The sequence below is a fragment of the Condylura cristata genome, unplaced genomic scaffold, assembly GCF_000260355.1.
Source record: "Condylura cristata isolate star-nosed mole 26May11 unplaced genomic scaffold, ConCri1.0 scaffold00016, whole genome shotgun sequence".
In the NCBI taxonomy this organism is placed as follows: Eukaryota; Metazoa; Chordata; class Mammalia; order Eulipotyphla; family Talpidae; genus Condylura; species Condylura cristata.
Window position 1 is genome coordinate 28,965,391 of NW_004567117.1, and position 14,980 is coordinate 28,980,370.

Consider the following 14,980-nt stretch of genomic DNA (forward strand, 5'->3'; position numbering starts at 1 on the left):
CTAGGAGCTGAATCTGAGGTGCACAACATAAAACCTGGATTCTCAGTCCAAGCTGCATGACAGAGCCATCCTTTGAATGTTATGGGCATTAGAAAAACATTAATGTTTTAAAACTGGTCTGGGGTGAGCTGAGGCGTTTTTCAGAAGCGCTCCTGTGAGTCTGTGTGCTTCAGTGCCAGGGAGCCGCATGCCGCCTGCCAGGTGGAGGCCTGGGCGCTGGCTGGAGAACAGAGTGGGCATCAGGTCTTCCACCAGCCAGCAGGCCCAGGCCAGGGCAGTGGGGCTTCGCGTGGCTGCAGAAAGAAGGCCGGGGACTCATCGTCCCACAACACTGGCAGCACTTATGTGCCATGAGGAAGCCCCGCGGACGCTGTCACAGGAGGAGTGGGGAAGCTGTTTGTGCCAAGCAGATGCTGCTCCCACTCCAGCCTTGGTCCCCTCTCTGTCCTGTCCCGCTTCTGCGAGGGCCTTTTCCGGAGCTCTTTGCTTGGCGCTCATGGGGTGCAGGCCAGGGTGGGACACTGACCTGTCTCATTTTGCCCCTCGCTAGGCAGCGGTGGGCAGCAGCCAGCCACAGCGAGCCCCAAGGCCGACGAGAGCTCAGAGGCCGTGCTCCCCAAGCCCAGGAGTGTGTTCCACATCGAGTGGCCATCCATTCGGAGAAGGAGCAAAGGTGTGCACTTCCTCCCCATCCTCTCATCTATGAGATGGGCGTGATGGCTGTGCTTCCCGGAGTGCTGGGGAGAACCATGAGGGTGAGGTTCAATCCCATCACCACTGACCTCGGGTCAGTCACAGGTCCTGTTGTCTAGATTCTCCCCGGGGCAGGTGGGTGTGGGGAGGTGGGAGTCGGGACAGGAGGCAGGCACTGTGGGCCCAGCCCAGGAGGTCCCAGACTTGGCTGTACCTTGGGGCCACCTGCATCCCCTCCCCCAAGCCTCTCATCTGACAGCTGGAGGGTGGCCTGGCCGGGCCTAAGGACCTTGAAATCTCTCCATGAGATTCTAACTTCCCACTGAGTCACAAAACGCTGGCCTAGGAGGCTACAGATGAAAAGCCCTAGTTTACAGTGGGAGTAGATGACAAGACCAATAGAATAGGGGTAGAGCCATGGGGGTGGGGGGGACTCCCAAAGGCCAAATGGGGGCCCAGGAGGCAGCTGAAGCTGAGCAGGTGGGAGGTCAGAAACTTGGATTTGGAAGCTGAGTCCTCCAGTAGAGGGGTAAGGGGAATCTCCAACCAGCTGGAAGTTTGCTTGAAAAGCCAGAGCAGAGGGGTCATGGGCTTCTGCCCTTACACACACACCAGCCTGCGAGAAAGGACCCGACTTGCCCCCCGTCACACAGCAACAAGAGATGCTGTGGGCAGACTGACTGGGCTGGTGTTCTTTCTGTGAGGTCACCCGCTTCCCAGGAGGTGCACCGGTGACTCTCTTCTTCCATCAGAGCCCCATTGCTTCATTTGCAAAGTGGCTGGCCCAGAGAAAAGACAGCTAGCAAGGCAGAGACGGTCCCCAAGCCCAGGGGGTTTGTCTCCAACAGGGGCCTCTGTGCATGGGGTGCAAGAGAGCCTGGCAGCCTCCAGAGATTGACAGTCTCCCTCCAAACATCCCCTTATGATAGTGATTGGAGACCAGATTGGGAGGGCCCTGTAGCGAGGGGGGGTGGGGTGGGAGTTGCAGTTGCCGGGCAGCGGCAGGCAGCGGGGAGCTTCAGACAGATGCAGAGGGCTGTCAGGATATCACACACACTGGCCTTACAATATAGAGAAATACTCTTTGCTCCTATTCACAGCTTCCAAAACAAGTTTCCCCTGCACAGTGTGACTTCCCAAGCACAGTGGCATGTACAACCCCTGATCCTTCAAAAATGGAAACAGTGCCTCGTGATGCAATTCCTTCTACACTTGTGCTCAGCCAAAGAGAAGGGATGACGCGTTCCTTCTAGTGCTTAGCCTAGGAACTGGCTCTTGAAAATACCAGGCCTTCACAGCCCAGCCTGCCATTCTTATACTAGACCACGAGAGGGAGCCAGCGTATCAAGACTAAAATCTCCAAGGGCCGAGATTTAGCAAGGCATGAAAACCCGACTGAAATAGGTCGTCTTTGAGAATAAATTAACTGATAATAATGGGGGGGGAAGTCTACATGAGATCTTTAGAATTACAAAAATATACTAAAAGCCAACCGTTGTTGTTAAAATACCGAGAATTCAGAGACATGCATCAGAAAAAGACCAGAAGAGTCTGAGGTCCTCCAGGTGGGGACGGTCCCGTCAAATTCAAATGTGGGTCTTGAATGGCTCAGACAGCTTATACTTTTAAAATGCCGAATACTCTGGAGGCGAGAACGGGTGTTAGGCGCCTGCCCTCTGAGGTCCTCTCTTCCTATACTTGCCATCTCTCCAGTGCGGTAGGAGAGAGCTCTGGAGTCAGGACACAGAGGCTGGTCGCTGTTGCTACAACCAAAAATACAGGAGTTGAGTGAAGTTTCTTAACTAAAGGTCAGTGAGCCTCTGAGCACCCTAAGTGCCTGCAAAATGGCCTGTTTACAGGAGGATGTGCGCTTTTCCGAGAGAGAGAGCCCCAAAGGATGCATGACCAGAAGAAAAAGGGAGTCTGCCAGCCCGCGGGTGCCCAGGGCTGTGATTCCTGGGCTGGGGCACAACGCACCGCACAATCTCTCTCGAGTCCTGCAAGGGACGTGCCGCTGAGGCACCAGGTGGAGGTGTTAACTGGTGGTGTTTTCTCCTTCCAACTCCAGTCTTTGGAAGAGGCGAACACCAGGAAAGACAAGCCAAAGACCCGTTTCCCTATCAATACCGGAAGCCCACAGTCGAGTTACTGGTGAGTAACGGGGACCCCCTCAGGAGCAGCGCCCACATCCTGCTTACCTGATCCCAGCGAGCCAGGCCCAGAAAGACCTCCTCTGGTTCAGGCGAATTTAATTTGCATTCGTGTTTTCAGAAATAATTACCTGGGATTGAAAATGTGTATTTTCCACAGTTTATCAAGTTTCCCTTTCATTTGAATTTTTATTTTTTAAATTTCATTTGAAATTTTATTATCTGTCTTCCTCTAAATCCAGCATTCAAGCATTCAGAACATTTGCTGGTACCAGTTTTCAAAACCAGACTTCACATGTTTCGTTTTATGGACAGGTCATGTTAAAGGCATTCTGAGGGAAAAATAGTTTCTTTTGGAAAGCATTTGGGAGAGCAGAGGTAATGGTCTAAAAACAGAATCAAAAGCTCTGCAGTTAAATCTCCGCCATCTGACCTTGACCTTTGCAAACTGAATGGTCTCCAAGCCTAAGCCCTCCTCCCCAGCAGGAAAGACCTGGCCTCGAACTAACGTCAAGGCTTCTGCCCGCTCTAAAGGAGGTGACTTGCCAGAGCAAGCCAGAGAGTCCAGGTTACAGAAACAGAAATGGTTAAACAGCAGTTTCACTAAATACCAAATGAGAATCTTAGCTTGAGCCCAGAACAAGCACGAGGGTCACAGCCATGAGGAGGGGCCCAGAAGGTGGGAGCTTCTTGCCTGTCTCTCATCCCTGGACAGGATCTGGACATCATGGAGGAGAGTGTGGAGATCAAGGAGGAGGCCAACATGCCCAAGACCTCCTGGATTCAGAGTTCCCTGGCCACCAGTGGCAAAAGAGTCAGCCGAGCCCTCAGCTACATCACAGGAGAGATGAAGGCCTGTGGAGAGGGACTTAAAGGTAAAGACCGTGCCACCCCACACCCGAGGGTCCCCTCTGTCCCTCCCCCAGAGACACACTTCCATGGTTCTCTCTGGACCACACCGAGTTCTGGTCTTCTGGAAGTTGGGTCATTAGAACAGACACACCGCCTCTCGGGATGTCGGTGTATAACATGTAAGTGTGTGAGCTCTCTCGTCTAAACACAACAAAACATCCATCTGGGCCCAGCAGTCGGGCCTTTTAACCCTGGGATTCTGGAGCCAGTGTTTCAGGAAAACATCAGCCTCTCCACCGCTCATGTGAAAATGGAGCATACAGGGTCCTCTTGAACAGTCTCCCCAAAGCTCAGGCCCTCTGTGGGCTGGACCCTCCATGTAACAAGAGTGACTTCTTCATGGCTGTCTTCTGGAACATGCAGCCTCTCTGCCAGACACACACAATTCAGGAGCCTTGCCCTGCTGCTCAGAAACTGCCCGGCCACCGCCCGGCTGGCCTGGGCCTGCAGCATGTCAGGGGCACCTACGGTCCTCTCAGGTCCTGGTTTACCCCCAACTCTGGCAGGTGCAGCAGGTGCTGGTCCCCTAGAGCCCACTGTGGAGGCAGAGAGGCCCTCACCCTCCCGCTGCTGGCTGGGGCCTGACCCAGAGCTGCCACACCTGGCACTAACGGGCTTCCTGCCTGGTTGCATTTCAGACAAGTCCCCGGTGTTCCAGTTCCTGGACTGGGTGCTGCGGGGCACGTCTCAGGTGATGTTTGTGAACAACCCCCTCAGCGGCATCCTCATGGTCCTCGGCCTGTTCATCCAGAACCCCTGGTGGGCCCTCTTGGGCTCCGTGGGCTCCGTGGTGTCCACTTTGACAGCCCTCGTCTTGAGTCAGGACAAGTAAGTTCCGGGAAGCCCGGGGTCCTGTGTGTGGCCGAGGAGGCTCAGACGGGACCCCTCCTCCCCCTCCCAGCCCTTCTGCTTAACTCCCAGCGGAGAAACCCCTTGAAATAAGGACCCTGATGACTGCAAACCACTACCCCGCCTGCCTTGTACCTATAGTCCTGGGGAGTGTGGGGGTCCTGTCTCCCCATCGCAGTCCCAGAGGGACCGCATGTCAAAGTGCCGGTGGTCAGGCCCTGGCTGGGACAGAGCTGGCTCAGAAGGCAAATCAAGAAGGCAGCCCCTCATCCCCCGTGAAGCCACGGGGAGCCTCCACTCACCCACCCTCTCCCCCCAGGTCAGCCATCGCCGCAGGCCTCCAGGGGTACAACGGGGTGCTGGTGGGGCTGCTGATGGCCGTGTTCTCAGACAAGGGCGACTACTACTGGTGGCTCCTGCTCCCTGTCATCATTATGTCCATGTCCTGGTAAGCTTGCTTCGAGGCCAGTCAGAGCCGCCAACCATTTTGCCCGGCTCAGTGACTGATTTAAAGTGGCCTTTGCTTAGCTGGCCTCAGAATCGCCCCTGGAAACAATTACAAGCCTCAGCAATGACAGCGCCTTGCCAAATGCTCTATATTCCAGCCCCTTCCAACCTCACCTCCCTTCCTTCCTTGCTTCCTTCCCTCCCCTTCCTCCTTCTCTTTCTCCAGTTGAATAGGATTTCTGGTCCTCCCTTGCCAGGACACAGAGAAAGCAGCTGGGCCCAGCTAGGCTGAGAGCCCCGCCACAGCCCTGGCCCTTTCTGGGAATGTCCTCTTTCCTCCTTCACCTGGGCTGTCCTTGTCCTTGGGACCCCAGACTGACACATCTGCTGTGTAGGTGAAGGGCCAACCGCTGGGCAGAGGTCCCCGGGAACCAGGGCCTAGGTCCTCCTGCACCTCCAGAAATTGTAGGGTGCTGGCAGAGATCTCAGAAATCGTGAGGTTTGCCTGCTCTCACTTACTTGACAAACATGTATCCATGCTCTCACTTATTCGACAAACATGTATCGAATGAATGAGCAGGACTCCCTGACCCTTCACTCCCCCAGCCTGTTCTTTGCTTGGGGAAGGAGCCACAAGACCTTTCAAGGTCATCCTGTGATGCCCCTTCCCTAGACTTATCCCAGAGTGCCCTCCCTCCTGGGCATCCGCTGGTCACTGTATAAGGCACAGGGAGGAGGCCCCACGGAAGACTTGGAGGGGGTCCCCAGCAGACGAGACGTCGTAGGGAGCCCCTTCCTCTCGCTCAGTGTAGTGTCAGATCCTGGGGCTTCTGGAATGGTTCTCTTGTGCTTCTGCCATCAGCCCCATCCTCTCCAGTGCCCTGGGCACCATCTTCAGCAAGTGGGATCTCCCTGTCTTCACGCTGCCCTTCAACATCGCCGTGACCCTGTACCTGGCAGCCACAGGCCACTACAACCTCTTCTTCCCCACGACACTGCTGCAACCTGCCTCCTCCGTGCCCAACATCACCTGGTCTGAGGTCCAGGTGCCCTTGGTAGGTGTCACAGAATGGGGGCGGAGGGTGTCTGTCCAAAGGCCTTGTTGCCATGGCGTGCACTTGCTGAGAACATCAAGCACCTGCAAGGAATAGCCAGTAGCCCTTGCAGGTGGGGACACCCTACACACAGCACCTTCTTTCATCTTCTGAGAGCTACCAGGGTCATTTCTGGTCCCACAGCACAGAGGGAGAAACTGGCCAGGTTAGAGACCCAGCTGAGGGCACACATCTGTGAAGAGCTGCTAAGTCAAAACCAAAACTTCGGTCTCTGACTTCTACTTTTTATAAAGGCTTTTTGATACTTTGTTCCAGTTTTAATCCCATTTCTGTGGCATCCTCTTTTATTCCATATCATGGGATCATTGAATACTTCTAGCTATTGGCTGAAATCATGGTCTTGGGGGGCAAAGCTCCCACCTTAGAGTATGGTGTTCTCCCCTAAGGAATACACATCACAAAGCTTTTGGGGCTTTCTGCAAATATGCTGTGTGTATTGCTGGCCTCTGGAGATCAGCCAAGATCACCAATAGTAGCGTAGAACATGGAGCCAGTTTGGAGGGGCCCGGTAGCCCCTTATCTCAGCGCACACGCTTCTCCCAGGCCTCCTGTTTTCCATTACACCAGATGCTCCCACACTGCAACTTCATTATGGGCAAGTCAGCATCTAACCACAAAGCAAGGAAATTTCTCTTAAAAATAATGCCTCCTAGCTTCTCGTAGTGGCTGTTCAGGCACCACCTCTGTAGAAAACATGACCCCTGATAGCACACAAGTCCACACCCTGTGCTGGAGTGACAGGAGGCCAGGCATGAGGTCGGCCCACTACACCAACCAGCCCCTGGAGAGCTATTACCTTCTGTGAATACGACCCACATTCGAGTTCTTCTGTTTCTCTTCTCTGGGGGGTTTAGCACCTTGTACTCATTTATCTGCTTAAAGGAAACTCATCCCAACCCCTTAGCTTTCTAAGAATTCAAGATTAAACCAAAAAGCCTGTTTCTTTAGAGTCAGCTTAAAATTTGTGCAAAGCTATGTTGAAAATCTCATGCAGAATGCTAATTTGAAAGGTTTGGCTCCAAACTTTCTAGCCAAAGCTCAAGGGGTTCTATTATTCTCAGAGGGTAAGTCCTAAGACCTCCCTGACCCCCCCCATGCCCCACCCAGTGGATGCCTGGAACCCAGGATAATACCAAAGCCTATCTGCACTGTATTTTTTCCCTATACATGCACACCTAAGATAACATTTAACTTACAAATGTAGGCACAGTAAGAGATTAACAACAAATATAAAATAGAACAATCACAACTACACACTATAAGAATGTTATGTGACTGTGGTCTCTCCCTCTCACCTCTTCCCGCTTCCATCTTATTGTACAAAATCTTTTCTGACCAGTATCTGTGGGTAACAGAAGCCTCAGAAAGCAGTCCTTCAGAGGGGACTCCCATAACTGCCTGTGATCTGTTGTCCCCACAGCTCCTGAGAGCCATCCCTGTTGGAATTGGCCAAGTGTATGGCTGTGATAACCCCTGGACCGGAGGCCTCTTCATCATAGCTTTGTTCATTTCTTCACCTCTCATTTGCTTGCACGCTGTGATTGGATCCGCCATAGGCATGTTAGCAGGTTAGTGTCCTCTCTTTCCCCTTATTGATGAAGGCCAGCAACAAAGGAAATGGTGACATATTCTTCAGTGTTCTATTTGCTTGTCCCTGTAAACATTCCCTCCTTCCATTCTACCATGTTTTTCCATTTTGGGTACCAGTGTCCTTATGTTCCCCTGAGCAAAAACTGCCCTCAAGAAAGGCTTTAGTGTTAGTCATTTACACTGTAGTATGAATTTAAAGTTTAGGAAAACTCTAAGTCTTATCCTTCATAAAATGAATTTGTTCCCCATTAGAGAAAATTAAGATGCCAGTCAAGAAGGAGAGTGCCCTTTCTGTGGCAGTGGAAGGACCTTCTCTGAACTTTTTTTACGATTATTAAAGTAAAAATGCATTGCAACATTTAAGTTTCAGGTGTGCATCATCAGAAATCAACATGTCCATACTAAATTAAGTTCACCTCTGAAAGTCCAGTTCTATCCTATAGCATGAAACTGTCCCCTCAGCCCCAGTCCACCCCCTTGCCCCTTCCCAGAGTTCATACTCAGTCTCTCTGCCTGTTACTGGTTCACCTCTCAGTCGTGTGATTCATATTGTTTCCTTTAGATCTTTTTTCGCTGAATAAAGTCAGTTCTTTTTTATAACGACCTAAGAGGATTACGAGGCTGGACTTTGAGGACCGTGGTGTGTTTCAGGACCAACCAGGGAGCCCGATGAGCCCTCAAACTCAACCCTGCTGTCTGCTTTCTCTCCCAGCGCTCACCATCGCCACGCCCTTTCACTCTATCTACTTGGGCCTGTGTGGCTACAACAGCGCCCTGGCCTGCATCGCCATCGGAGGCGTGTTCTATGTCATCAACTGGCAGACGCATCTGCTCGCCGTGGCCTGTGGTAGGTACCCCAAGGAGCCCCTCCCACCCCAGAGGAGGCCTGTGTCTGTCTCTGCTCATTCTGCCATCCTCCACAGATAAATGGGAAGCTGGGTTCTTATGAGAACTTGCCTTTAGCATTGCTTTGCCTGGTTGTTTCGTACATGTCAAACTGTTTCTACTGAAACAGTGTGGAGCGCCCAGAGACAGACTTCTTTGCTATTTGCTTTCTGTCCTGGGCTGTCTTCTGTGGGAACTGATTCTCTGAAAGGTGATTGGAGCACATCAACCCTGAGATTCTAATGCTAATGAGAATGGGGTAATTTGCATCCGGTATAGTAATTAAACTTAAGCACCTTCAGTAAAACCTTGGTTGGAGATCTGCCTGGAACCCTAATACATAAGACTGAGTATAACAACTTAGTGCACACGCACACACACACACACGTTCCCATACTTGGACAGGGAGTCAAATAAACCCCTCAGCCAGGGATTGACAGTGTGTTCACTCCAGCGCCTTAGCTCTGCACACATTACCTACATAAACGTATTTCTCTTTAGGTTTAAAAAAAAAAACTGAAAAATAAAGTGATGACAGTTCTCTGACCCTGGGAGGGAGCACCACCTCCAGTTTGTCCCAAACATGTTAAGAAGTTAAGTGGCTTGGTGTAGTTAAGACACTTGCCTCCTCGCCCCTTGCCCACAACGGTGCCCCTCACCATGCCAGATGCCTCCGATGCCACAAGGAGCCCTGGCTGATTTCTAAGGGAGCTAAGCCTCTTAAATGCCCACCTTGGTGACCCGCAGCCCAGGGAACATGAGACACTAAAGTGAAGGAACTGCACTGCCCCCTTGGGCAGAGACACGAAGCTGCAAACAGTCACAATATCAGATCCTGTTTCTTGGTCTTCATCAAAATGTTTCATAAACATCATCCCACCCGACCACTGTAAGCACTGGACAATCTGCTCAGGAAGGTGAAGGGACTTGCTTCTACAAGCTAGAAAAGATCTGGAATGTCCAGTAGTGAGCTTTCAGAACCAAAAGTGAGAACACAGCCTGGGACCCATTCCAGTGTTTTTATGAGCTCAGCGAACAGAAGATTTCAAATCCAGCCCAGAAGAGCTGGAAGGTGTGTGTTCAGCTTCCTTGGGTGCAGAGTCCCAGGAGAGGCCGCCAGGGGGCAGTATCTGGAAAGCAGCTTCTCAGTCCTGTTTGCAATGAATGTTTTAATTGAATTAATTTTAATGTTTTAATAGATAAACATTTACCCATGACTTGAAACTCAGACCTATACCTAGTTTTTTCCTTGCATAAAATTCCCCACTGCCAGAAATTCTAAGTTTTCACAGATATATTTTAAATAGTCATTATTTATACTACGAAACTGTTGAGGATCTTTTTTTAAAAAAGTCTGAAGATGACAAATAAAAAGTCAAGAGACACTGAAGAGCCTAGAGGGATTCAGGGTGGTGAAGGGTATCTATCCGACAACAATTCTTAAATGCTCAACTGGCTCAGACGTTTCCCCAGGGGTTCTCAGCTGGGGAGATGCCCCTCCCCCCCGAGGGCAAGCTGACATTTTTGGTTGTCATACCTAGAAGAGGAAGAGGCGCTGCTAACATCCATTGTGGGGGGAGACCAGGGATGCTCTGACACCCCTATAATGCACAGAACAGACCCCACAACAGAACTACACCCTCCAAAGTGTCAGTTGTCCCAAAGTTGAGAGACCTTGATACAGATGATGTCATTGTGATCTTGATCTTCACTACCGCCCTGTCAGGGTGTGGACACCATCACTGTCCCACTTCACAGATAGGCACTGAGACAGAGAGACTAAATAAATCATCCAAAGTCAAGACCATGCTCTTTGCAGACCCCAAGATGCTTCCTGAAGCCAGTGCTTTCTATGCCAGGGAAGAAACCCAGACTGACCCTTTCCCATGCAGGCACAGCACCCCAGCTGGGAGGCCTGCAGTCACGGCCTCTCCTCCCAGCACCCCAGCTTCTCCCTCCAACCCAGACTGCACACCCCCTCTTTCCCTGCTTCCTCCCCAGGCACTGGAGCTTCTGCTCTTACGCCCCTGTGCCAGCCCCACATCCAGTATAAGCTGGTGGAAGGCTCTCCAAGAGTTTACTGGCTCTTAACAGTTCAATTTGGGGGGTGGAGGGGAGGAGTAGAGGAAAGAATATAAAGACTTTGAGTCCGGAGCTGGGGAAGATGGATGAAGTCAGGTGGAAGTGGGTCTTTCACTCTTCATAGGCCAAGCCCAGATTCCCACTCAGGGGCCCTCTGGCTCCTCTGTGTCCTGGGTGCCTGGGTCTGCCCTTCCCCTGCCCCTCTTCAACCTCAGATCTGAAAGGCTGCACTGCCCAGTGGCTAAGGTCCCCTGGGAGCAGATGGCTGGGCTACCCCCTGGCCCAGTCACATGCACCCCAATTCCTGATGCTCACAGTGCCTGATATGGACATTAGCACCTCACAGAGCTTCTGTGGGGCTGACTCGGAGTACTCATGCCCATCCTGAGGGTGTCCGGGGGGACACATTAAGGGTTGCACACCCAAACCCTCTTCAGGTAACGCACACCTTTGCCTCCTCCACTCTCCCAGCTGAGGACCCTCCTCTGAAACACTGGGGATTGTGGTACGACAGACACAACCATTTGGGGGTTGACCCTAGGAGGGCCTCGGCTTCATCCAAAAAAGGCAGACAGGAATAGCCAGCAGGGAATGCTGAAGGAGGCGGACAGGACTGCTACCTGCCAGCCCAGAGACTCTCCAGCCAAGGTTTGCTGTTGTGAACACCCTAGGGAGCCCAGCATGCTTCTAGTGGAAATCAGGGTGCAGCATCAAAGCCAGGGCCTCACCTGCTGGCGCCTGCTCTTTCCGGCCTCAGCCTGGCCAAGCCCTCCACGCCCAGAGCCTAGAGGATGAGGCAGTGGGCGGGCTTGGTCTTCCTGAGCTCTCGGGATGCTGCTCTTCTCTGGAAACCCGTATTATATTAAAAAGTTGCAATGGAATATCCCAGCAGGGGACTCTGGGTGCACTTACCGTAGCTGTACAGTAAAATTTTCTTTTATGGTTTATACTGCTAAATGTTCCTTTGCTAGAATGCAAGGTGGCGGGACCCCAGGGGCCCCTAACAGCTCGTTCCTGGCCCTCTTAACAAAGTTCATCTGTAGTCTTAGCCGTGCGGCATTTGCATGGAATTTAACACTTTTCAAAGCCGCCAAGCAATGGAAACATAACTCAAGTGGTTTTGTTTTCATCTGAGAGGTGGCATTTGAGGTATAAAATGTGTGGGGAGAGGGCGCATTGACCAAGCTCAGGCTCTGTTAGTCACTGAACTTTTTCTTGGTTCTTTTCCAGCACTGTTCACGGCCTACCTGGGTGCTGCCCTGGCTAACATGTTTTCTGTGGTGAGTGAACGTGGGCTGAAACGCCCACAGCCATTGTCCTCATGGGTCCCCAAGCCGGTATAATTCCCTCCTCCAGGAAGCCTTCCCTGATTCATCCCTCTTGCCCCAAGTCACATGACTCTCCTCAGCACCCCTAGGCAGAAGGTGCTGGGCCTCCCAAGTTGAAATATCAGTGGCTAGTGAATTGGATCCCAGCATCAGTGGGCTAATGGAGACCTTGGAGGACAATTTGAGGAGCATCCTTTTGTGAACAAATCCTTCCTGCTGTATCATCATGTACAATTATGTTAATCTGTATATTTCATTTCTGCATGTTGACAGCTGTCTGCCCCACTGGCTTGTGGGCCAGTGTTTGGCTCCCATGGCAACGAGCAAAGAGTCAGGCTCACAAGGGGAGGCTGCTGGGAAGAAGGGGCGTAGAGCCCCTGACAAGTCCAAAAGGAGCCTGAGCTGGTGGCCGTGGGGTGGGTGCACCCACTATCTGAGGCTCCTCCTTGTCTGAGCCCCAGGGTAGTGTGGCATTCAAGGTCAGAAGGTGCTGCATGGCCAGCTCCAGCCCTCAGAGACACCGGGAGGGGCCCAAACCCTCTGTGGAGGGCTCAGCCTGCAGCAGAAGCCTCCCCTTCTTGGGCAAGGGGTCAAGGACACATCTCCCCTAGGCAAGCAGGAAAAAGCTGTTCCTACAGGTACAGCTGGAGGTGGGCTTTGACTCACACCTGTCTACCTCCCTCCTGTACCCTCAGTGAAATGGGGTGGTATGGACTAAGGATAGGCAGGAATTGTCTAAACAATAGAGTTAGCCTTCCCTAACATGAGCATCTGCTGACATGCAGTGACACATCTGGTCTTCTGCCACCTTCAACCCCTGGGCTCCTTCACACAGGAGAGGGTCATATTTTTCTTTATCTCTAGCACCTATTCCACTGCCCATTACTTAGTAGGGGCTCAAAAAATACTGAGTGAATGAATCCTAAGGCAGGGAGCCTGCAGCATGGGGGACATTCTGTACTCGGGGCTCAGTCGCCATCATCAGGCAGGATGCGTGGCTCTGAGCACCTGTCTGGCCAGCGCTGCCTTCCCTCCGTGCCTGCACCCATCTTTTACCCCACTGCCCAGCAAATACATACAGGCCACATGTCTTCCTCAGACATGGTGCTGGGAAGGGGTGCCCCATGAGACGCTGGCCCCTGCTCTGAGGATTTGCAAGGTGACTGGCCTGCACAGAGAAGTTATGGGTCAGACACTTTTCAAAACAAAACCAAGTTTGCTTTCTGCATGCCTGCTTTATTTAAGACGCAGCACTCACCACTCAGGGACCCAACAGCGCAGGTCATTAACTCGTTCCAAAGGAATTTCCCATCCCCTCAAGGGACATGACATAGAAATGCTGATTGACACCTCAGGGGCCAGTGGCCACAGAAGAGAGCACCAAGGGGCCACTTTGTCACGGGCATGTGCATGGTGCCAGGTCCTCAGGAGCGCTACCCTCCACATAGTGAGGACATGGCACCAGGTGCCAGCTCCCTGTGGAAACATCCTGTCTCCATTTCACCGTGGAGGAAACAGGTGTAGGAAGATGAAAGGACTGTGACAGGGAGACGCAAGCAGAGCCCTGGACCTGAGTCTGTGGCGCTCAGACCCAAGTCCTTCGTTCTGTGAACACGCAGAATTCATCTCCAACGAGCTCTCCTCCTGGTCACAGTTCCCATGGCCCCGGCCTGTCCCACAGAGCTGCCTGTATGTAGCCTGCAGGACTGGCCGTGCTGCCCAGTGGGGTCACTGGGGTGACTGTACTACGTGTGGCAGAACGGCCACGGGGAGAGGAGGTAGGACTGGTCCACCTCATGGCTGCCACTCGAGAAGCCACTCAGCTTATCTCCAGTGAGGGCGGGAAGGGCTATTCAACTATCTCAGGACATCTAAAGGAATGAAACCAGTGAACATCGTGAGAGAGGGAGCTGGGGACGGCGTTGCCCTTGAGCAGAGAGGAAACTACTCCCTGTGCCAGTTCCCCAGAACGAACATCATGTCTCCTTTCTCTGCGTCCTTGTGTCTGTCGTGGGCGGAGGCGGGAGTCCGTCTGCTGCACACAGCCCCCGATGTGTGCCAGCACTGGCTACCACTCTAGTCCTTTCAGGTCAGAGGCCTCTGGACCCCATCTCCGCGTCCCTTAGTTCAGATCCTCAAGGGAGCGAGTCTAGTCCCAGGTCAACTGCTTTTGAGACAGGTGCCTATCGCTGACCCACGAGAAAAGGGGTCTTGAGCTCCAAAATGGCTGCCACAGCCACTCTTTGTCCAGGAGCAATGGGAGGAGGCTGGGAATGGCCCACAGTTCCTGGCCAGCCACCCCAAGACAAAGACGTCTCTACACAGAGGCCGGTGACGTGCGGTTCCAACGGCCACCTTCCGAAGGAGGCGCGGCACCTGTTACCGCGCAGATGATTTCACCCTGCGGGTCACCAGTCAGTGTTCTAGTCGCAGCCCATGAAGCAGGCCTTCTCTGGCGCCCATAGTGGTGCTGGCGGGTGCTGGCATGTCCTGGGTAACCCAGCTTCTCTTGTGTCCCTTCCTCAGTTCGGACTGCCACCCTGCACCTGGGCCTTCTGCCTCTCGGCACTCACCTTCCTGCTCCTGTCGACCAACAACCCCACCATCTACAGGCTCCCTCTCAGCAAAGTCACCTACCCAGAGGCCAACCGCGCCTACTATCTGTCCCAAGAGAAAAACAGAAGAGCATCAATCCTGACAAAGTACCAAGCTTACGACGTCTCCTAAGTTGTCTTTTCCAAAACATGTCACTACAAACTCAGTCTTCAGCAGACTGTCTAGGTCCCCAAGCTGCAGGTCACCCCATCACAGCTGCTGTCCCTCTGTGATGCTACCCCCAAGCAAGCCTACACCCCACTCGCTCTGAAGCACAGGGGAATATGTACAGTCATGATGTAGGAGCCCTCTGTTCTAAGACACACTCTTATCG

At 52.6% G+C, this 14,980-nt stretch overlaps 1 protein-coding gene across 2 annotated transcripts in view; it reads left to right on the forward strand.

The window, feature by feature from the left end:
* SLC14A2 (solute carrier family 14 (urea transporter), member 2) overlaps positions 1-14,778 on the forward strand; it is a 43,921-nt gene extending 29,143 nt beyond the window's left edge. For both annotated transcript variants that reach the window (XM_004683872.1, XM_012725809.1), the window contains 10 exons: positions 551-673; positions 2,762-2,844; positions 3,559-3,718; positions 4,394-4,583; positions 4,924-5,052; positions 5,914-6,106; positions 7,587-7,734; positions 8,469-8,603; positions 11,954-12,003; positions 14,578-14,778. In XM_004683872.1, coding sequence (XP_004683929.1) covers positions 551-673; positions 2,762-2,844; positions 3,559-3,718; positions 4,394-4,583; positions 4,924-5,052; positions 5,914-6,106; positions 7,587-7,734; positions 8,469-8,603; positions 11,954-12,003; positions 14,578-14,778 — 1,412 coding nt within the window. The remainder of the gene's footprint in view (positions 1-550; positions 674-2,761; positions 2,845-3,558; positions 3,719-4,393; positions 4,584-4,923; positions 5,053-5,913; positions 6,107-7,586; positions 7,735-8,468; positions 8,604-11,953; positions 12,004-14,577) is intronic.
* The last annotated feature ends 202 nt before the right edge of the window (positions 14,779-14,980 follow it).